The 22,574-nt window shown below is 40.1% G+C and overlaps 1 protein-coding gene across 2 annotated transcripts in view; it reads left to right on the top strand.

The window, feature by feature from the left end:
* The first annotated feature begins 2,215 nt into the window (after window positions 1-2,215).
* Window positions 2,216-22,574, top strand: part of CA8 (carbonic anhydrase 8) — a 49,628-nt gene continuing 29,269 nt past the window's right edge. The window contains exons 1-3 of one of the 2 annotated variants that reach the window (XM_083855868.1): window positions 2,216-2,315; window positions 2,688-2,879; window positions 6,534-6,658. In XM_083855868.1, the coding sequence (XP_083711994.1) occupies window positions 2,255-2,315; window positions 2,688-2,879; window positions 6,534-6,658 (378 nt within the window). In that variant the 5' untranslated portion in view covers window positions 2,216-2,254. The other variant, XM_083855869.1, reaches the window with a different exon arrangement.

Below are 22,574 nucleotides of genomic sequence, written 5' to 3'. Positions count from 1 at the left end.
AGTCAGATGGACCAGAACCGATGATGTTAGGGTAATGTTTGGTTTTTCCCTATGTGGTTGAACGATGATTCAAAGAAATCTACACTAATAGAAGCAGCTGGTGTGTGTTTTAGAAGTGAGTAGATGATAAAACTTAACAACTTAATAAAGCCAGTTAACTATGGGAGATAGGTATGCATATATATGCATATATATATGCATATACAACATGATATCTCATGGTGGCTAAAATGCATGTTAAAAATATCTGAGTTTTCTGTTTGTGCTGATGTCAGGTGCTCAATATATGAAAAATGGCTGCTTGGCTTTTTTTCCTCAATAAACTGCACCATCTTGTAATTTGGGTACTATGATACTGCAGAAGGAAATCTGTGTTTCTTCTCTACTCTTGAAAATCCCAACCCAGTAAACTCTACTTCTTTTGCCCTATTTTCTTTTCACCTTGCATGCAGCTCATGAACCAGTACTCTCTTGCTTCATTAATGAAGTTTCATCTCAGTCCTTTTTTATTTTACACTCACACAGATGATAATTTTTGCTGCCCTGCCAGTGCTGCACAGGAATCACAGGTACTGCTGCTGAGCTGGGCATCACTGAAGCACAACGAGCTCCACACTGAGATCAAACTTGGGGATCAACAGCACAGGATCATGAGGTTATCATCTTGGGATACCAGAATTCAGGGAGGTCTGGTCACTGCCTTTAAGTGGCCCAGGATGGTAAGCATAGGGCACTTCTTACCACTATAGCAATGCTATTTGACTGCCTCTTGTTACCCTTTCTTATTGCTGTCAGGGACTGCAGACTGTCAGTACTATATTCCCATTTCCTTTCCTGTCACCGATGCAAGTTTTTGGGCCACTGCCTAGAAGAGATCTCTCAAACAGAGGTCCCTTCTGTCCTTTTTTCCCCTGACAGAATGAATATTCTCTAGTTCCATACACAGCTGTTTTCAAAGGAGACTGAAGAGTCCTTTCATAACCTTGAACTGAGGCATCTTCATCTTGGGGAGAGAATTTCCTCAAACCCTCCATTTTTGTACAATTTGCAGTGGGAATTGATGCCACACTTCTTCCTTTAGGACAGAAAGGACAGAAGTGGGCTCCCTTCCTTATTCAGTGGCTTCCTTATCCTCACTGCTGGTCTCCATTCCTCCACAGAAGGGACACAGTGCTCAGTACTGAGGAGTAAACACAGAGTCACAGAATGGCTGATGTTGGAAGGAACTTCTGGGCATCATCTTGTCCAAGTCACCTGCTCAAGGAGGGCTGCCCACAACAAGGACCATGTTCAGGCTCATGGATGGGAACTCTCCAACTTCCTGCAGCAACTTGTGCCAGGGCTTTGTCATTCTCACAGTAAAAATTGTTTCCTGATGTTGAAAAAAAACCCTCCCATGTTTCAATTTGTGCCCATCACCACTGGTCTTGTTACTGGGCCTCACTGAAAAGAGTCTGTCTCCACCCTCTTTGCATCTTCCCTTTGGGTATCTACACATCTGTAAGATCTCATTGAGCCTGCTCTTAGGAGAGGTGGTCCAGCACCTTAACCATGGCCATGACCATTTGTCAGGCTCTCCCCAGTACGTTGATGTCTCTGTGTACTGGAGCAGCCCCTCAGGTGTGCCCTCACCAGTGCTGAGCAGAGGGGCAAGATCACCTCCCTGGATTGTTGGAATTGCTTTGCCTAACGCAGCCCAAGGTACCGTCCACCTTCTTTGGGCAAGGGCACACTGCCGGCTCATGTCTGACCTGATGCCCACGGGGACTCATCCACATTCCAGTGGTATCCCCGTACCTGTCCCGGCCCCTGGGTTGTTCCTGCCCACTGGGGGGGCTTTGCCCTTCGCCTCGCTGCAGTTTCTCTCCCTGAGTGTCCTCGGGTGCACGGAGCGCCCGTGCCCGGCTGGAGGGAGACACCCACCCCCCGGGCTGGGGGCGCAGCCTGCGGAGGGGGGCGAGGGAGAGGCGGAGGGGGGCGAGGGAGAGGCGGGGGGGACCAGGGGAGCGGCGTCCCGCCCGCTGCCGCCTCGCCTCACCTCACCTCTGTCTCTGGGCGCCGGCGGTTCGGCGAGGGGCTCCCGGCGCTGGGGCGGCCCCGGCGCGGTGACACCGCGGGCGGGGGCGGAGGGCGGAGGGCGGGGTCGGTCCGGGCGCGGAGCCGAGCGCCGCCAGCCCCGGGAGCCCCGCAGTGGCTGGCGCTCCGCACACCTCTCCCCGCCGTTCCCGGGCCCGCCCGAGGCTGGCAGAGCCCGATGGAGGGCGCCGAGCCCCCGCCGCGCCGGGAGGAGCCGCCGGAGTGGGGATACGAGGAGGGTGAGCAGCGGGCGGCCATCCCGCCGGGGAGAAACTTTGTCCGCGGCCGGGGAGGAGGAGGAGGTGTGGGGATTTCAGTGGCGGGGCGCAGCGGGGTTCGCTCCACGGCCGTGCCGAGGTGCCGGGAGCGGCGGGGACAGCCCGGGAGGGCAGAGCGGGGACAGCGCTGGCCGGGAGAGCCCCTTCCCTGCCGGGCAGCCCCTTCCCTGGGGGGACAGCCCCTTCCCTGGCCGGACAGCCCCTTCCCTGGCCGGGAGAGCCCCTTCCCTGGCGGGGACAGCCCCTTCCCTGCCGGGCAGCCCCTTCCCCGCCGGGGACAGCGCCGGTCTGACCCGCAGGGTGACCCCCTGACCGCTTTTCCCTTTGCCTCAGGGGTGGAGTGGGGGCTGATCTTCCCCGATGCGAACGGGGAGTACCAGTCGCCCATCAATTTGAACTCCAGAGAAGCGAAATACGACCCCTCGCTCCTGGAAGTGCGATTGTCGCCCAACTACGTGGTGTGCCGTGACTGCGAGGTGATCAACGACGGGCACTCCATTCAGATCGCCCTGAAGTCAAAATCAGGTATGCTGAAACATGGCCTGGATTTTCCCGGCGAAAGCTTGTGTTGCCTGAAGAGTCACTGTACTTGTGTCCTGGAGCTTAGGAAGAGCCTTTCCCAGCAGTGCTGCCCATGGACTGTGCCCGGTGAGAGGTTTGCTGTTGACTTTGGTAGGAAGAGGAGCAAATGTTGCAATGGGAGTTGCAGATTTCGGTGCCAGACTGGATGGTCAGTGAGATTGCTTCGAAGCATGTCCAGAGTTTCCTCTTGTGGTGGTGGTGGTACCCAGTTCAGGGGCATTAACAGCAGTACAGACTATGCTGAGACAGGGGAGTGCCAAACTGGTCTGTACAGCTGGAGAGATTTAATCATGGTTCAAAGACCATGTAAGTTAAAAGTACTTTTCCCCATTAATTTGAGCAGGTTCTGAATGCTAAGTACAGAATTGGACTACTTAATATAGTTATACATGCTTGCAACATCGATGAGGACCAAGTAGAAGGCAGTCCTCATTTCTTAAAGGATGACATTTGTGGTGTCACTCATCAAATATGGTTTAGAAGCAAATAATAAACAATTCCAACATAAGTGAACTTGCAACATCTTATCCAGACCTTCCATCTGGGTAAACTATTCTGTATGAAGGAGGCAAGAAAGTAGGGAGGAGAAAAATCCATTTTTCTTTCCATCACTAGAGTAGTTCTTGCTGTGTGTTTGGAAGAGCCACCATGTTATTCCAACCAGTCTTAGCTAGTAACAGCCCTTTGGGGGCATTTAAACAGCTGAGCATTGAAAAGTCATGAGACATTCCAACTTCTGTTTCTTTCTGAGAACTCAGTAGTACTGGGAAGTGCAGCTGTGCTAAGTGAGGGAGTCAGTTCAGTTTTACACAGTTTTTAAAAAAGGAAGGGTTTGTTATTTTAATAATGATGCTTTCCTTTATAATTTCCTTTCTATGATAATTTCCATGTATTTTTGGAGTACAGAACGTTTCTTTCCATGAGATTTTGCAGATTTGCAATAAAGGAGAAATGTTGTACTTCCCGCCAGTTTTTCTGCCTTCATCAGAAATAAAGATCTTTTCCCAAGGGAAAAGGTTCTCCCTGCAGGATCAGGAATTCTTGAATACTCTTGTGGAGGAAGTGAGAGTGACCACAAGTGACCTCATCATTTGCATGCCAAAATGCAACTCCTTCCATCCTACCTTTCTCAAGGGCAGTTTGTAACTTAGTAGTGATAATTAATAAGATGAGACCAAGACACCTAAATGTCTTTGCAAAACCATAAAGAAAATTAGAAAAAAGGAAGGACTTCTTTTATACTTGAATGCAATGTGATGCCAGATGGATGAGTCATGAATTATAAGAAAACGTGAAATAGAGAAAAAGTTCTTGACTGAAGTATGGAATTCTGATTTAGGAAATCTTGGTTTAGTTTCAGCTTTTCCTTAGATTTAATATGTAATGGGTATGTAATTTCCCATTTTCCATTTGTAAACTGGGAATAATTTGGGAGGGAGAAGACCACATTTATTAAACCTACCAAGAGGACAAAAGAGTTAATAAGCTGTGTTTGAACCTGGCCTAGTATTCTGGCCATTCTTCAGGGATTGCAGAAACTCCTGCAGTTTCTTTTCCTCACAGGAGATCTCTGATGACAAATCCATTTAGCCAGATTATTTTGTTGGGAAGTATTGAGCACTGAGTGCTTTTGAAGCTCTGTCCAATTAATGTGCAAGAGATCCTCATCTACTGTAATGTTAACAGTCAAAGAAAAAGTTCTTTATGGGAAAAAGTAAACTGATTAATATACATATTAAAAATAAATTTGTCATTACTGGTGAGTGTTTTTATCCTTTAATTCAAGACACACAGTCCATGTGGAATTCCCAAATCCTTCTCATTATTTAATTGCAAACATTTTCACAGCTGCTTTCATTTTGATGGTGGAATATGTGTTGTGCATTAGGGTGAAGAACCATGACCAACAATGATGTAGTTTTATCATGAGATCATTGTCCTAACTGAAGCCTTGGAATTAAATTCTTTGAAACTCCTGAAGATTCAGAACTATGTCATATAGAGAATATTTGTTCGAGTTACAGTTTTTCGCAGAGCAATGTTTTAAAACAGAGAAAAGGCTTGATTTTCCTAATTGAGATAATGATGATGGTGATTATTATTATTGTTGTTATTTTGTCCTAATTGAGCACTAATTGAGTATCATGATTCTTCTTATTTGTCCAGATTTCTTAAATACTTCAATTGGTTGTTTCCCTGCGTGTTCACCAGATTTGTAGATTTTCCCTCTAGAGTATATAGGCATAGACAGAATATAGATAAAACAAGGTTAAGAAGCAAATCAGAATCTATAACTACATTTAGAACATTTCATTTTAGAAACTCTAATGGCTGTTAGATTAGTTGTTAAGAATTATTAAAAGAAGAGTAATTGGAATATTTCACTTCTTTTCCTCCAATGTAATTGCTTGTGAAAACCATAATTTCTCTGTTTTCTTTCAGTTTTTTTACATACCTTTGGTTTTGTGTTTGTACAGTTGTACTATGATTCAATTGCTAACTTAGGTTTTAGTATTACACTACCTCTTGTGCTCCAAACTCAGTTTCTCTGTCAAAAAACTATATATTAGGGAACTAATTCCCTAAGGCTGTATTTCATGCAGTTAAATAATCCTTGTCAATTATCAGAGATTGTAAAAGATTAATTCCAAGTCTATGAAATGTAAGCTAGAATTTAATGGATTCTGGGGAAGACTGAATGCCCTTAAATAAAACTCAGCCCTGCTTAGAAGCCAATATTCAATGATTTTAGTGGGAAATTACCTCCAGCTTGTGGTGTAATATTTGATCTAAAGCAGGTTCTGAAATTCCTGGGTGAAATGTTTCTGTTGATTAATTCCATAGCAGATTGGGCCTCACATTTGGTTGCTTTTACTATTTCTGGTGGAAGTCTCTATTAATGCAAAAGTACTAAGCAACTATATACATTTTTGTGCATGTGCTGCGATTGTGGACAGATGCTTTTAAGAAATTCCAGATGTTTAAAAAACTGAAGTAAGGAAAACCCATGGGTGCCTAGAAGCTGTTTTTAAGTAAATGAGGTGTGCTGTTTGTGCTCCAGTGTGTAGGTTCGATTATATTTCAGTATGGAGGCGTTCAATATCTCAGAAGCCTGACAGGTGGTATATTACTGAACACCTTTACCTAGCAAAATACTTGCAATCGAAAGTTTTTTATCTATTTCTGTGACTCACAGTAAATATAGGTGATGGAGATTAAACATTTGGGCAACTTGGAGGTAACTTCCCAGTTCAATTCAGAACCTCTGCCATCTGTTTAGGGCACGCAGTTAATGTCTTGATAAGACAAATGAACATTCCCTTTTCTGACTGGTAAAGGTACAATGCTTTTGTTTGGTGTTCTGCATCATAAAACAAAGAGTTCAATATGACAGCAGTTTTACTGTTTTTTATAACTGCCTCAATTCTTGTTCAGTACCTACAAGGTCGTTCAGAAGTAAAGGTGACAAGTCTGTCAACTTAACTCTACTCCTCTCTAGTACCAGTAATAATATAGAAGATTGCTGCATTTGGAGAATTCATTCAGTGGCTGTCTGCTTTGAAAGGCAAGTTCTTTACCACTTTTCTTTTTTCCCAGTGTTAATAGGGGGGCCATTACCTCGGGGACACGAGTTTGAACTGCATGATGTTCGATTTCACTGGGGAAGAGAAAACCAGCGTGGTTCTGAACACACAGTTAATTTTAAGGCCTTTCCCATGGAGGTAAGAGTGCGCTGCATTGTATAACACCCGTGAAACCAGAAGATTTTATTTCCCAGCCTCAATTCTTGGTAGCCCAAAAGTGACTTCCTTTTAGCTCTGCATGTTTTATATTTCAACCACAAAGCTATCATCCTGAGGTGTGCTTTAGTTCAGGTAAATTAGGATATGCATCTGGAATAGAATGCCTCCAGCACTCATCACACTGTGTGATTAATTGGTCGTAAAGTTAACTTGCAGAATTATTAACTTCTTTCTTATTAGTGTTCTAACAAGATCTGCCATTTCAACACTTCCTATGTCACCTTGACTAATAGTTACAGATGGGGAGAACTAGCCACTGGAAATATTTCCATGGTGAGTAATAACAATTTAGGTCAATTTGGAGTAAGTGTAGAGCAATTTGTTCATGAAACAGCTTTACATACTTGAAAATTGAAGATTATGTGATAGTCCTCTATATGTTCTGCAAGATCTGAAAGAAGTACATGATTTTGAAATAAAGGCAAAGAGATAATGCAGTCTTAAAAAATTCAGCTCCTCCTGGGGTTTGTTTCATAGGCAACGCAAAATGCTTGGTCCTATTTCTCTTGCCCTCAAGCAGTAGTTTGTTGGACTACTTCAATTCCCACTGTCCCATTGCTTACAGCTGTAAAGGAATGGCTTGGAGTATTTCTTAGCCCCTGGGCTGCAAGACTTCTTTTAACAGATACCAACCCTGATGTTTGGTGACTTCAGATTTGGATCTTTTATTTCATTTGTTGTGCACTATTTGTTTTAAAGAAACTCAATATTTTTCAGAGTTCTTTAAGTTATTTTGACCTTATTTATCTATCATAATCCCTCATGAGTCTGAAACTGTTTCTTTTTTTCACTGTGCTCAGTGCTAGGAAATTTATTATTGTGGTGTTTGTGAGTGTCTGACTACTAGAATAGAACTGTCTTATGGGGAAGAATATAAAAATATTAAAGAATATTAAAGCAACTACTGCAGAAATAAGTGTAAAAATATCGTGGACTTACATCATCCATCTCATTCCTAGGGTTGTTCAAATACTTTCTTTAAGAGTTGTGGGTCAGCTTTTGGTCTCTGCTATTTGCTATTTTGCACTGGTCTATCACAACTCCTCATATGTAAACTTACTCATATGAAGTTTTCAGGTTGAATTGAGTCAGATCACCAAATCATTTAAGTTGGAGAAAACCTTTATGATCAACAATTGCCATCATAAACATAATACTGCCAAAGTCCTCCCCTAATCCATGTCCCTAAGCGCCTCATCTCTGTGTTGATTCCTTCTGCAGGTTGATTCCAGGCAGGTCCTGGAAATGCAGAATTGGCTGGATTGATAAGACTCATCAACCAAAGGGAAAACAAGGGAATGACTTCTGCATCCTGGTTACCTGGCACAATATGATTTATATGGGCAGTAAGACCTTCAGGATACTGCCATTCCCCTGAGGCAGGAAATAGCCAGTTCATTATAAAATAGCTCTGCTTAGTGCTTTTCTTCAAGGCTGATCCAATATGTGGTGATCAAGAAATATTCATATGAATTTTGCTGAGAACTGTACTTGGGAATCTATGAGGGTTTCCTGACTCTTTGTTTATTAAAGATCACTTGCAAACAGTCTTGGTGGCATGTGGGAACAGTCTATTGATAATCTACAGAAAACCTAGAATTATCTACTGCAGATCAGTGCAGAGAAAAATATGCTTGACCCACAGATACAAAACAACAAACTTAATAAGTCATGAAGGGATTTCATTCTTCACCTACTTTAAAAACAGTACAGCAGCTGCACAAACAGAATTCTGGCACAGTTGAAGAACATCACCTGGAGGTGAGCAAGCCAGTGTTTTTCTGTTTCCTGCATCTGAGCAGCTTTCAACTAAACTCTTAAGTTCCAAGAAATAATTACTGATGCTAAAATTCTCTAGCAGAAAAATCTGACCCATAATACACTTTAAGTACAGTGTGACTATTTCATTTTGTAAACAGATAAATTCTTGTGGCAGAAAATGACCAGTTCATCATCTTCTACCCCAAGCTGCAAGAAAGTGCAGAGCATTTTTTTTTTGACAGATGAATTGCACTTCCTTCTGCTATGTGTACAAAGACCTGCTGTATTAATTCCCTCTCAAATTGTCCAAATCAAATATTACACTTGAGCAATAATAAAACTGGTGCTTGTGGTCACTGTAAATGTTTATGTAGCACACCTGAGACTCCAGAATTGAAGATTTGCTGTTTCCATTCCACTCATAACCTTGTATTTTTTTTTTTAACAGTAGCTTTGATCAACAGACCAGAAAATCTTATTTTCTTAGCTTTTGATGTTGGCATTGGTTTATACAGTTGTTGGAAATCATCATATTCTGAATGTATATTTTGCCTTGATTTCTACTGAGTTTCACAGTTTGACAGAATATGCTGACTTGGATGGGGCCCACATGGATCCAGTCCAACTTTTAAATAAATGGCTCATATGGGGATTGATCCCACAATTTTGGTGTTATAAGTACCATGCTCTAATCAGCTGAACTAAGTTTGTTTGTTACTGAACATAAACAGCAATTGATGCCTATTTTGGCTACAGCCAAGCAATCTGATGTAGTTTTTGCTTTCATACAAAATTAGTTGGCATTTTTTTGTGCATCAGTACATGCCTAGAAATATGATGAGCACCAAGTGTGTAAGTTTGGGTCTTTTTCAAGTCTAACAAATCTAGTTGGCCATCTTCTTAAGGAAGTAAAAATTATTTCCATGGCAAATGATAGGAATATCCTCTCTTTGTGAGAGGAAAGCAAGGACATAAGCAGTAATATGAAAATGGAAGTGCATGGTTTAAGTGGGTACATTACCAACACAACAGGTTGGCCTAGATTACACACTCTACTACTCTATTTTGAAACCTGAGCAGTTCTACAAAAATCAGCTTTTAGTTTGATGAGTGCTGAGATGACTATCTGAGACTAGTTATTGACTGGAGCAGCAGTCTGGTTTTCTTAGGGCTGAAGACTATGCAGCTTTATTTTATTACACTGGACAAAATAGTTGTGAAACAGCTTCAGATTATCATGTAATGACCTTTGTAAAAGATTTTGAAAAAGAGCGTAATTTTTCAAAGTTTGGAAGACCAATCTTCTATTACTTCTTTAGTCTCTTCATCTTTGGTACCATAATTTCTATAAAAGAAGTTAGGCAATATCGTGTGTTTCTTAGTGCAAAAATCTGTTACTTCTTACTGCACAGCCGGGGCTTTTGCATGTGGTTAGGATATGTAGGTTCATGGTGAAATTGGTTAGATTACAAAGCTTGTGTAACCTCTGGAAAAGCTTCTTGAGCTAATACATATTGTCCAAAAATGTTCATGTGGCTTGGAGGCTGTTCTTCGTTTTTTTATTCTTATATGAGATTCAGCAAAGATGTGTTTTCCACTTTCCTTGACTGAAGAAACCAGAATGTAGACAGTGATATGCCAGTGTTTTCATTTTCATTGAAGAATCTGTGTTTGCAATAAGTCAGGAAAGCAGGGCAAAACAAAAATATTTGTCAAAAGTAAATACAGTAACACCTCTTCTTAAACCAAGGAAAAGCAGAGGACTGTAGAGTACATACCAGTACTTCTCTCCTTTTTTTTTCATGAAATCAAGAGCATGAAGACAGCTCCTGCCCTTTGGCCAGGAATTAGAAAGAAACATTTTTGCAACTTTTTCTAGAAATCCTTCTCACCAACATCATCTACTGTGTGTCAAAGAGTACAGCTTTGCCTTTTGGCCAAAGACACATTGGCCATGACATATGCTAAATGTTTAGTAAGGTCTTAACATTGAGACTGTTCCTTGCCAGCAAATGGAACAGGATACCAAATGTCTGTGCCTTACAGTACAAATTTCCACAAAGCAGTGAAATACACATTTACCTGAAGCTGATTTAGGTGTAGGAAAGAGAGGAACTATTTGGCATCTTTATACCTCTCCTTGGTGCCAAGAGTATGGGTTGGAGAAGGACGAACAGCAAATGAAGAACTAATGAAACTGACTCTTTCCCTTACCTCTGATGTATAACAGGGAGATAGAGGAGGACAGGATTTACAAATTGCTGCTATTTATGTTTTGTTAAGAAAGTGAAATGGGAGCAGCTAAAAATGAGTTGTCATTGTATCTGATCTCTGTATAAACACAGCACATTATAGTGCCAGGCTGAATGAACTTATAGTCAAAAAGGAAATGAAATCAAACAGGAGAAAGTAAATCACATGATAACGTCAATACAGGTTTATGGAAAGAAAAAAAAAATCACTACTTCTGAAATGAAGGGAAAAAGGGAAAAATATAAGGGGGCCTTAAAGTTGTCTCTTCCTCTTAGTTGGTCAAATGATGGTGTGACCAAAGGCACTAACTGACCATAAAGGCACAGTTGTTTCCAGGCCATTGCTCTGAAATAAAACTGTATCAAGGAAAATAAAAAGGTTCCTTTCACCACTTGCAATATAACCAGGAGGTTAATTCTCTGTAATCCATCCTCTTTAAAATGTAGGATTACATTAGCTGCAAACCATGTGAAAGCTCTCAGTAGAAGTGGGTTGGCAGAAAATAATTTAAAAAATGTTTCCAAGATGTGCAGGAAGATTAGAAACTATTATTGTCCGTCCTACATTTTTTGAGTAGAACAGAAGAAAATGCAGTTGCCGGAAGGATCAAAATCAGTTCTGGATGGGAATAAAAACTGTTCCTTTCTGTTGCATAGCAAAGAGCGGATGAATTAATTCTGTAGACTCTTTCGGAGTAACTGAAATACCTGCTGCAATGAAGGTAACATAATGCAAAACACATATCCTACCCTCAGTTTGATTTAAATCATGACATTTTCCTTTGTTAACAACAAATGGTGCCTAAAGTACTCATCCAACAGAGTTAAAGCTTTAGGGCTTCAGGTTAGGCTGTTAATATTACACTGACTTACTGAAACCTCAACAGTCTTCAGTGTCGGGTTTTCTCTGTGCCTGACTCTGAGATCAGCTATCTGCACACAGTGCATCCTCTTTCTGGCATTTCTGGAGAGAAAGAATCATGCCTTCAACACAGAAATTTTTTTTTTGCCAACTTTTAATATTTTTTGCCAAGGCTATTCAATCTTGCTGTCTCTTTTAATAATTTTCCTATTACCTTATCTGGACTAAAAAATAAACCAGAGTATTTGTAATTGTAATAGAAGGCCTGTGAAACAGTGGGTTTGCCAGCGTGTCTCTCCCTCTTTATTCAGAGACTTACAAGCTGCAGAAGGACTGGGTAGGTGTGAATGGCAAGCAGAATTCAAACCACGATGACAGTAGTTTCTGTATTAGGACTATAGTCCAAGTAATAAACACTAAAAGATAATCCAATGAGTAAATTCTGTTGCCTTAGTTGATTGCATTGATTGCCTGCTTGTGAAAAAATAAGTAATTCCACTCATATTGGCATCCTGTTGAATGAAGGATATCTATGAATTTTACAGGAGGCAAAAAGAACAAATTCCAGAAGAGTTTATGTAGCATCGTGCTGAGGTCTGGAAATCTGCTCAGACACTGTCTAAGTTTTCTGGTGGAATACTAACTTGTTACTAATAGTCTTGGACAATCTTCTAAATTTTGGAATCATTGCAGGTGAACACAGCTGTGATTAAACACAGTGTGCCTTACTAGGAAATGATGACGTTTGTGTAATAGCCATATTCTTGTCAGGTTATGAATAAGAGTAGTAATTGTTTAAAGTAGATATTTTCATTGGACAGTGTTAATTTCTGAGGACAGAATTGTGGAAAAATACAGGAAAATTGTGCCAATATTTAAACAGATGTTTTCAGTTTTGTTCTTTAAATCTCAGTGATTTCTACAAAAGCAATTTTTTGTGTTGTGCAAATGACATTTAGGAACGTAACAATAATACTTAGATTTACACTGCACCCCATGGACAAAATTTGTCTTAGCACCAATTCCAGGGCTGTCAGTGAATCATGTTATGTGGGATCCTAGTCCCAAATGTGCAGGTGTTTAAGTATTTTTCTGCATTTTTCTATGTATCATATACTCTGCAATCCCCTAACTGATGTGAAATCTATTTGGATTTTTTGTCGTGAGACAAAGCTTTGTCTCCTCCCAATATACAAGGAAACATGAAACCAGCAACAAGATAAAGAAAAAATTACCATCATTGTAAAAGCACACATGATCAGCTTATGACTCCTGATTGCTAGTGCTTTAAGTTCTTTCAATGTTTTTATTGTTGTTGAGGGTTAATTTGACCTAAGTAGGCACATGCAGTCTCTGGGATATACTTTGTTTTGGGTAATTTGCCAATATGAGCTTCGATTGACCTTTGTTTTGCTCACTCACATATAGTTTTAATTTTTCAGGAATGCATCTGTGTGTTTTCTATTGTGAATTCCTGAAAGCAGGTGCAAAAATGGGCTGATGTACTTGTACAAACCTGCTCTTATCTTGTCTAAGACCTGAAAAAAATTAAGTTAATCCCATTGGAAAAAGGGCTAATGAAACTGGCCACCATCTTTAGAATTAGCAAATGTGATTTCCCTTCTGTGCAAAATCTACGATACATTTATTGGATTGTGGAAAATGTATGAGCTGCTGAACACCAGGTCAAAGAGTAGTAGTGTTAATAGTGTGTACTGTAGCCTCTTTATCTTTTTGTCATTATATTTTTGTCTTTTTTTGAGTCATTTGAGTTTTGTGTGGAGAATCTTTGTGGCCCATATACACCTAAACCACTTTTGAAGTGGTGGTTGCAATCTTCTGTGATTAGTAGCTTCTACCGGGATGGAGAATTTCAGTATTCATTGAAGAAATAAATAGTTCAAACTAAAAATGACTGAGCAGAATAGGACAAACTAACAGGAAGAAATTTGCAAGAGGAGAAAATTTGGGTGAAGGAAAAGAGAATGAGAAGAAAACGAGGAGGAGCAACTGAAGAGAGGAGCTCTTCTCTGGGCTCCCTGTTCCACCTAACCTTAGTCTATTGGTTTAATTCTGCCAGAAGCTGCAGGCAGGCTTTGTGATTTGCTTGTAATAGAGGTTTTACATCAATTTTTCTTGCAGGCCTACTGGGCTAAGGTAAGATGTTCACTTGCAGACTGTTTGGTGGCACTGCATCCTTGTGGAGACAGGTGTAACCTTAGACAGAAGAGCTTTTAGCATACCCTGTCTGTGGTAGCAACAGTATATAGCTTTTGACGCTTTTTAAAAATACGAGATTCTTTTCCATTCCTTGAGCAGATTTGAAGCTTTGCCTCCTTCTTACTCTGCTTTCTTACACAAATGTCTTGCTGACAGTGCTTGTATTCATGGATATAGAGGTTGCTATCAGACAACCCTTACAGAAAACTCTATTCCCAACTCTAACAGAATGGCTACTTACGTAGCTGCTGTGGGAGAAGACCTTCTGTAGTCTCTTAGCAGATGAGACTTCTGAAGAGGATTGAAACCTAGTTTGGAGCTCAACAAGATTGCTGCTTAAGTCTTTGCCATTTTTCTTGGCTGGGTGCTCTTGCTGTGATTTGTTTCAGTTGTACATAATTTTCTAATTTCTGCCATGATCCCTGCTGGCACTCTGCAGATATTTTACTTCAGTTTCCGGCTGCTTTGGTTTTCCTATTGGGTTTTCCTTGGCATTTTGCCCTAACCATTAGGCCTAACTATTTTGCTATCTAAAACTTATCACTTGTTGAAGAAGGGGAAAGGAGATTCCTTAATTCGTTGTTTTCCATGCTGCATGCTTGAGTCAGGACCAGTTCCAAGACTGGCCCCAATACATAAGTAAATACTGTAAAAACTAGAAGTAATAGCTTTCTGATGCTAGCCCCAAATTTTGTGTTATTTGTGCTAATGGTGCACTCATGGCCCACAAGAGGTAAAGGATAAAACTTGTAGATTATCTAAGATCTGAAAACCTTAGGAGGCTTCCACAAGTATTTGCTGTTATGCCTGAGTGCGTCAGAAGCACAAACAGTATAATCCTTAAAACATCAGTGCAAGAGAGATGAGTTCTGCTAATGCCAAGGAACTGGTAGAAAACAAGTTCAAAGGGATTAAATTGTTTGGCCATGGTCACACATGATGCCTTTTGTAGAAGTGGGGGAGAACTGACTCATGATTCGTAGATGTTTGAATTCTAGTAAGAGTTTCAGACAATGTAGTGTTGGAATACCTAACTTAGGTTAGGTATTAAAAATCCTGTTTCAGTAATTTAATCACAGGGCTATCTGATGCCCTAGTCCACAGGCCACACTGTTGTCAATGAGATACTGGTCATTCCTGACTTTTTACTGTCCCAGCATTAAGCCATATAATGAACTGAACTGGGAGACAGCTGAAACTTAGCAAAATTTGTGGAGCTCATGGAACTATGGAAGAGGAGAAAAGTATAACACACTATTAAGCAATTTGCAAACTTGAAATTCAAGAGAAAACTGTTGGAGAAGCATAAAAACGTTTATTATTTAAAAGAAAGCTTAGCCAACATTACAGGAAAACAAGAACCTGACTGAGTTTCCTAGAGGAGTGTATTATGGAAGAACAACTGCTTGCTGGATTACAGTCAAGATTATGATTTAAGAAGATAGTATGCAGCTGCAGATTCTCATCTCTTAAGACAGACCATTATGTTTGAAACACAGAGAACTGCAGGATACAAATCAGTTATTAACAAAACTTGGCTAATTAACAGGGAAGGAGCATTTTCTATTCTGCCTTCTGTAGATGAGAGAATCTACTGCTGAAAATTAAATTGGTGCTTTAAAACCTTCCACATACAAACAGTCTGGTTTTAAATCCAAGACAGGGGATTGCAGGCAACACTTTGGAACTGGACATGCTTTTATTAAATGCTTTGTCATATAAATAACACTTCCAGAATTAAATGCTTAACCTATGTGTTTTCTGTCTTCTTGATGATATTGCTCGTTTTTCATATCATCAACTATCCATCAAGGTCTAGTCTTTTTTCCCAGCTTCACCCTGTCTAACTGTGGAGCTATAAAAGCACATGCAGACACACACATGCACCCTCTTGGGCTGGCAAGAACCCAGAGTGAAGGTAGGCTGGAGAATCTTGCAGTAAAACCCTTCTTTTTTCCTTCCTGGCTTTCATATTTCAAAGGAAGGAAAAAGAAAGGCTTGAAAGTATATTTGTTTCTGTTAGCATAGGTAAAGGCAGATCTAGGGCACTTTAGCCTCCATGTTTGCTGGGGCCGAACATGGTAGGGAACAATAAGCTGCTCTGTGGTGTGCCTTGCTTTGCACACTGAGCAGAAACTTGGCACAGTGAAGAGCCTGACCTATGAATCTGACAGTAATAACTGTGTAGCTGTTTAGTTTCTTACCATTAGGTTTATATTGAAAGTTGGCAGCATAGAGACAGGGACACTGTGCCTTTTCCAGTTCTTTTCTTAGCCCTTATGCTCACATTACAGTTAAAAAATGTTAATTTTGATTAATTCCTATTTTTTTTAATCTCCTGTGTGTGCCAGTAGACATAAGTTGTGCTTGTGATTTCAAATGTGAAGAAAAAATAAATACACACAGATGACAAATTACGTATCCTCAGTTTACCCTATACCCACTTTTGCCAGTGATTTTCCCAAGAAACATGCAAGCTAATGTTACATGTCAGCAGCTTCTGTGGGCAAACAAGGAGATAGGTAAAAACATCTATGTTGCAGTTGCATTAACCATGAAGATTCCTTTTTAGAATTTTAGATGTTTTGGCTTCTTTTCCCAGAACAGAAAGAAGAGTACTTGTTGGATTTTTATAGTTCCCATTACTTTTCTTTTTAGCTTACTGTTTGTAGCTGTCGTGTTTTGAGTTTTTCCATGTACCTCAGTACTTCCTGCTGTTAATTTCATTTTTTAAATGGACCAATAGTTCTTTGTGTAAAATGAAATAAGGATGCTGCATGTGATTAGACTTTTCAAAGAGAACAGAGATTCCTGTTTAATATTAGATGTTGCAATGTTTTTATTATTCTGTTATGTAGATACTTCTTTAGTGACTTTGCCAGAAGAAACTGCAATACTGTTCCCTGAGATGCTGCAAATAATTCAGTAGTCCCACAGTTCATTACCTTTTGAGTGGCACATCTGAAGGTATGCCACACAATTGCTTAGACTACTTCTGCTTTCACTAGGTTGGCTTGTTTAGAAAGAGAATAGATTTTGAAAGGTGTCTTTGCAGTCCTTCCTTTTACAATTCAACAAAAATAACTTTTTTTACAGCTGCTCTTCTTTTTTTCAAAGATGTTCATGGAGAGGAGAGGAGCAGTCAGAAAGGTTCTGCACTACCCTGGTGTCCCAGTCAAGCATATGTTCAGCATGTTTTAGCGGTCAATTTGGCTTTTGACCTGAAACATGCAGTATCTCACCCTGTGCTTGTGAAGTTGTTTGAACAGTATCTCCAGGATACCTTGTGCTCTGCTCCATCTTGATTTAAATGCACCTAATTTCTCTGATCTTAGATTACAGACTTCTTTGTTCAGGGAATGTCATCTTGTTCTGAACATAGTTGGAGCCTGACAATTAATGCACAGACTAGAAGATCTGCTCGATCTTTAACACTTTCAATAAAGTATGACAACAGAAGTTTAGCAGGAACTGTGCTTTCTTTTCTCCTACATGATATTAATCAGGAGATTTTTAATACTGTGATGTCATCTGTGTTCATTGGCACTGCTTTCAGTTGTGTCTTAATGATGAACTTAGTGTTGCTTTCAAAGGTAGGCAAAGAGTTCCCTTTATGTAATTTCATTACAATGATCTATGTATGGAATTTTAAAGAGGATTTAAATTACACTGAAATTCAGTGGCCTTTTGGCACCTATCCACTATAGAAGCCTTGAAAAATGCAAGTCTGGAAGTGCACTAATTTATAACGTAATGACATTGTCATCATCTTCATTTTGCCCAGAGTTCATGATCTAGTAATTTGCTTCTGTTTGCATTTGCATTTTCAAAGGAAGTATGTTTACGTTGACTGAACTATAATGTTTAACCATGAAGACGTTGTTACTTTATGGGTATTTGTTTCTTTGTTTTGTGGCATGAAGTATGCACACGTACTCTTGCTTTTCCTAAGATATTTTCAAACAGTCTCTGTATCAATTCCATTAACTTTATTTTCCTAAACCTCTCCTTCAGGCTGTTAATAACTAACTTTCTGTTTTTTAATCACTTTTCTGGAAGCTGTGTGCCCTGGTCATATCCTTGGTTCGGTCCCCTTGTGAGGATTTGGAACTTAATTACTGTATATTATGGTCACTGCCAACAGCTTAGTCAATTGCTTCCTGAAACAATTCAGTGCCAAGTCAAGTATCAACTCATAAATTCTTCTGCACATGTAAAATAGCAAGACACAATTTTTCCACATTTTGTTCTCTTGAGATGTTGCTTACGCAATATTTGTGCTGTTGAAATTACACATCATTGTTGTACAACTAGACTGTGTTGCCTTCCATTATTAATCTCTGAAATCCTCAGCTTCATTTCATCCCTCTCAATCCAGGAAAAAGCCTTCCTGCTGGTCCTAGTTAGGTAGCCAGAGTTTGCCATTTTTACTGTTTCCTGCTCCACTTTTATGGCTTGTTGTGGATGAAACTGGAGTATACTGGTCCCTGGCAAACTTGGGTGAGTCCAAGAGAACATTTGTTATCTCTACAGTCTTTAGCAGAGGAATTCTAAAGCTGCTTTAGAATTTACCTTAGAGATACAGATTTATCCCTGAGATGGTCTTTATAGAATCAAGAGTGTTTCAGCTACACTCTTTCTCAGCAATGACGGAAGTATCACGAAACCCAGTTTGCTCAAAATTTCCAGACTGACATGTTTTAGGTGCCCCTCTGATCAAGATATCATGATGCCGTATTCTCCCGTTAGTATTTTGATGTACAGCCTGTATGCATTGAAAGAAGAGATGGGAAGATACAAGAGAAAACCCAAATCTCTCATTCTTGAGGCATTTGTTGGGAGGTGCCTTCTATCCTGTAATATTATTAAATTAAGCAGACTTTTCTGGAGCTTGTAACAGCTGGTTGCACAGCTAACAAGGAATAGCTGTATATCCTAGTTCTGAGCAAGGAACAAAGGTTACTAGAAGATTAATTTACACATGATGCAGCATGCACTGAAGAAAGAAGCTTTTGTAATAATTAGCTTCTCAATCAAGAGTGTAAAGGGGAAAAAAATGCAGCAGTTGATTATGCCAGCTGCACAGTTTCAAGCAGGCACACCAACGGTTGTGTCCCAATCAGATATTCCAATTGATCTAAAGAGGAATTATTTAAAAAATATAGTCTTCTACTGTGCACAGAGCACAATCAGTAGCCTTTTTAAACAGAAGCATCCCCCATGTCACAAGCTCTTGCAATATGGGTTATGGTTGCCAATTAAGTTGAGGCAGGACTACACCCAGGCTGGGCAGGTGTTTCTTGTTGCCTCTTGCTGCCTGAGCTGCCAGTGGTTTTATTAGGCCCTGTAGAGCCTAGTTTTGGTGCTAGGGGGTTGGGAGGATTTTTGCTGTTGGCGTATTTCCCTTTGACTCCTATGGAGCGTGAGCTTGGTGCTCTGTTCCAAACTGCCTGACTTAGCCAGTGGAAACACAGCACACTGAACAGCAAATTAGGGTTTCAGTACTTACTTAGCAGTAAGTATTCATAAAGAAAGGAGTTATGAGCAGCCTAAGAGCTGCTTTTTATGGTAGCAGGACATTCCAGACTCTGCAGGTTCATAACAAATTTGCAACATTAGGATGATACAAGAGTGCAGAAATGTTGGAGCAGAGTCCTTCTTCTCCCTTTACCATTAATCAGACACACCATAACAGATGATGAGCCATGATTTATTTCAGGATGTATTTTCCTGTAAGGAATTAGCCTGTGTCATGTTTGGTCTGACATTTGGGTGACACATGAACACCAGCAGGTCACAGTAAGGGACAGAGCTAACAGCAGCTTTCCTGATATTTTAAGAGTTGGGCAGGCTTAGTTGAAAGTAAGCTTAGGTTAAACGTGGTCATTCAAACAAGTGGGTGACTGAGAAGGTTTGAGAAGGAGGCATCATTCAGGAGTCAGTCACGAGACGCTGATTTGGCGGTCACAGGCAATTCACGCCTGAGCTCCCAAACAGAGAATCCTGAGGAGTGCAAAAGAACAAGAGGCAAGGGACACAAGCTGCAACAGGAGAGATTCTGATTAGGTAGAAGGAGAAATAAATTATGGGGGAGATCAAGCACAGAACAGGTTATCTAGAGAGGTTGTGAGACCTCCATCATTGGAGATATGCAAAACTTAGTTGGACTAGGACCTGAACAACCTGATCTGACTTTGAATTAGTAGCTAACTTTGAACTTGGTGCTGCTGTGAAAGAGTTGAACTTCAGAGGTGACTTCCAACATAAATTATCCTGTCATTATATATCTTATGTGTGAGCTGGGAATAAAGTAAGGTCATCAACAGAGCTTAAAAGATCATTTTTGCTCTCAGTGCGCTTTAGACCCTGCAGATTTCCAGAGAGCAGTCAGTGCCCCAGACAGGGGAAAAATGTACATTTTTGTAACTGTGTTTTTTATTGAGAGACACTGGCTTCCAGAAGTGGTGAATGTGATAGGTCATCCATAGTGACTCTGATTCCTGCCAGAATCTGTCATCCCAGGACTCCAATTTTGTGTAAAAATCTACTATCAGGCCTTTTCATATTGACATAGAAAGTATTTCTGTGGTGGACAAAGGAATGGATTTAAGAGGAAGGGTTTTCATTCGATACATGTTTATTGATTTTAAAGCCAGAATCTAAGGTCCTTACTCAGTATAATAGAAAGTCTTGTTTTGAGACAGACCCCCTGTCTGTCAGCTCTTACTGAATAAGGATTGGGTTCAGTAGCCTTTGGTTGAATGGGGCCTGGATGAAAATTGAGAGGTTTCTCAGAATTTGTTCCATACAGAATAATCCTTCCAGGGGGTTTGCTCTGCTACCTGGAATGATTTTTTAATCTTCACTGTGTAGGAGAGTCTCTCCAGTTTTTCACAGACCAAATCAACTTTATCAGCACTTTATTGTCATTTGCCTTCATGAGTTTATCTGATTTTAAAGAAGTCGCTGCTACAATTCTTTGATTTACAGCTGTGTTGTTAAAAGGCCTAAAAGTATATTTCTTTTAAGAGAAAAGTGGATTTTTTGAGTGCTAAGGATTTTCTGATAGCTTTCTGATGATTTTGTAAAAATACACTGTCTGGCACATCAAGCCAGCCACCGATAATCAGTAACAGCATTGCTGACTCATTTTGGCTGTGTAGAACCATCATATGTGATACTACCAAGTATCAAAACATTACCTAACAAGGTGAGCACGGCCTTTCCTGCCACACTTACATGTGTGGTTGCTTTGTACTCTGAATGAAAACCACACAATGGGAAGCTGCCAATGCGCTGCAGCTGATTGTTTAAAAAGCCCAGCATGGTTATGTTCATATCAAGGACTGGCACCCCTTGTGAGTGAGCACTTTTCAAACAGCTGTCTCAAATAAATGTAAAAATGAAGATGACTATTGAACATTAATAGCCTGTGTGATTATTCCCAGTTGTGAGATACAGAGGCATGGATATGATGTTGTTCATGTGCACGGGCATTATATCATATTGACAGTTTCAAGATTTATGAAAGCGCTGCAGTCTTTTCTCTGTGGACATCTGATTCCCATAAATATTAACAAGAGTTATAGGCCATGTTTTTTGTGGTCTGTACTCTCAAGAGTTCAGATTTTGTAATGTTTGTAGACTTGGTGCCATATTTTTTTGAAAACTGTTCTTGGATGTTTATATCTGATGTTACACTACAAATAAAAAGGAACACACAAAAGTCAGAAGAGCTCCAGAGATCAACAAATATGCAGGATAAAACATGATTTAAAAAATGCACACACTTTACTACAAACACATATTACTTCCTTGCTACTTCACTTTCTGAATGACTTTTTCATGTCATTTTTCACTTACCCAGCCGCTTTGAGCTACATTCTTACTGTTTTGTGGAATAAATAATTTGACTTCCATTTATTTAGGTGCATAACCAAATGTGTTTAATTATTTGAATGTGCAGGCATGGTCTTATAGAGTTAAACGATATGTTGGCCTGCTGCTGTTAGGAAGTATCATGGTATTAATTATTATTTTCCATTAGGTTGCCTTTCTAATTTCAGTTTGTAAATCGCTAATGATAGAACATTTTCTGTGAACAGCTAATTCCGAATATCACCTTGAGTCAGGACATGGGAACATTATAAATGCACTGCACTGCATCATCCAGTGTGCTGTTGTTAGCAGTACCAATAAGGGATGCTGTGTAGAAAAAGCGTATGACCCTGACCACTTTTTGGTGTACTCCCCAGTCATCTACTGTCATGGGGCTAGGAATGTTTTCTTTACCTGTTTCCTTTAGTGTTCATGACATCAAGTTTGAAACCTTCTGTGTAAAAAATATATCACTAATCCAGTGTAATTATGGCTGTCTTTAACAGCAGCATCTTAAACACAGATCAGAAGTTCATTCTACTTTGGGCATTAGCAACCCAGCACAAAATGGTGGATATTGTTCCGAGGACCCTCCTGTGAAATTTAAACATCCTTGAGCAGACTCTCAAAGTTACAGAAATCTTTAGACTGTGCTGAAAGTGCTGATTTCCTGTTTTTCGGTATCTTTAGTGATGTTGTTTACTAAATCTGAACCTAGTCTGGGGGTGTTAACATTACATATATATGTACTATGCACAGACTAATTCTAGAGCTCTTAGCATTTTATAGCACTACATAGAGGTTTTGGTGTCATTTTTCTAGGTGATGCAGCTTTATCATAGGGAAATCTGTGCCCTGATGA

The sequence above is a fragment of the Zosterops lateralis genome (genome assembly GCF_965231275.1).
Source record: "Zosterops lateralis genome assembly, chromosome: 1".
NCBI classification, from domain to species: domain Eukaryota; kingdom Metazoa; phylum Chordata; class Aves; order Passeriformes; family Zosteropidae; genus Zosterops; species Zosterops lateralis.
Note: the sequence above shows the minus strand (reverse complement) of the source record. Positions and strands in the feature narration are given on the sequence as shown.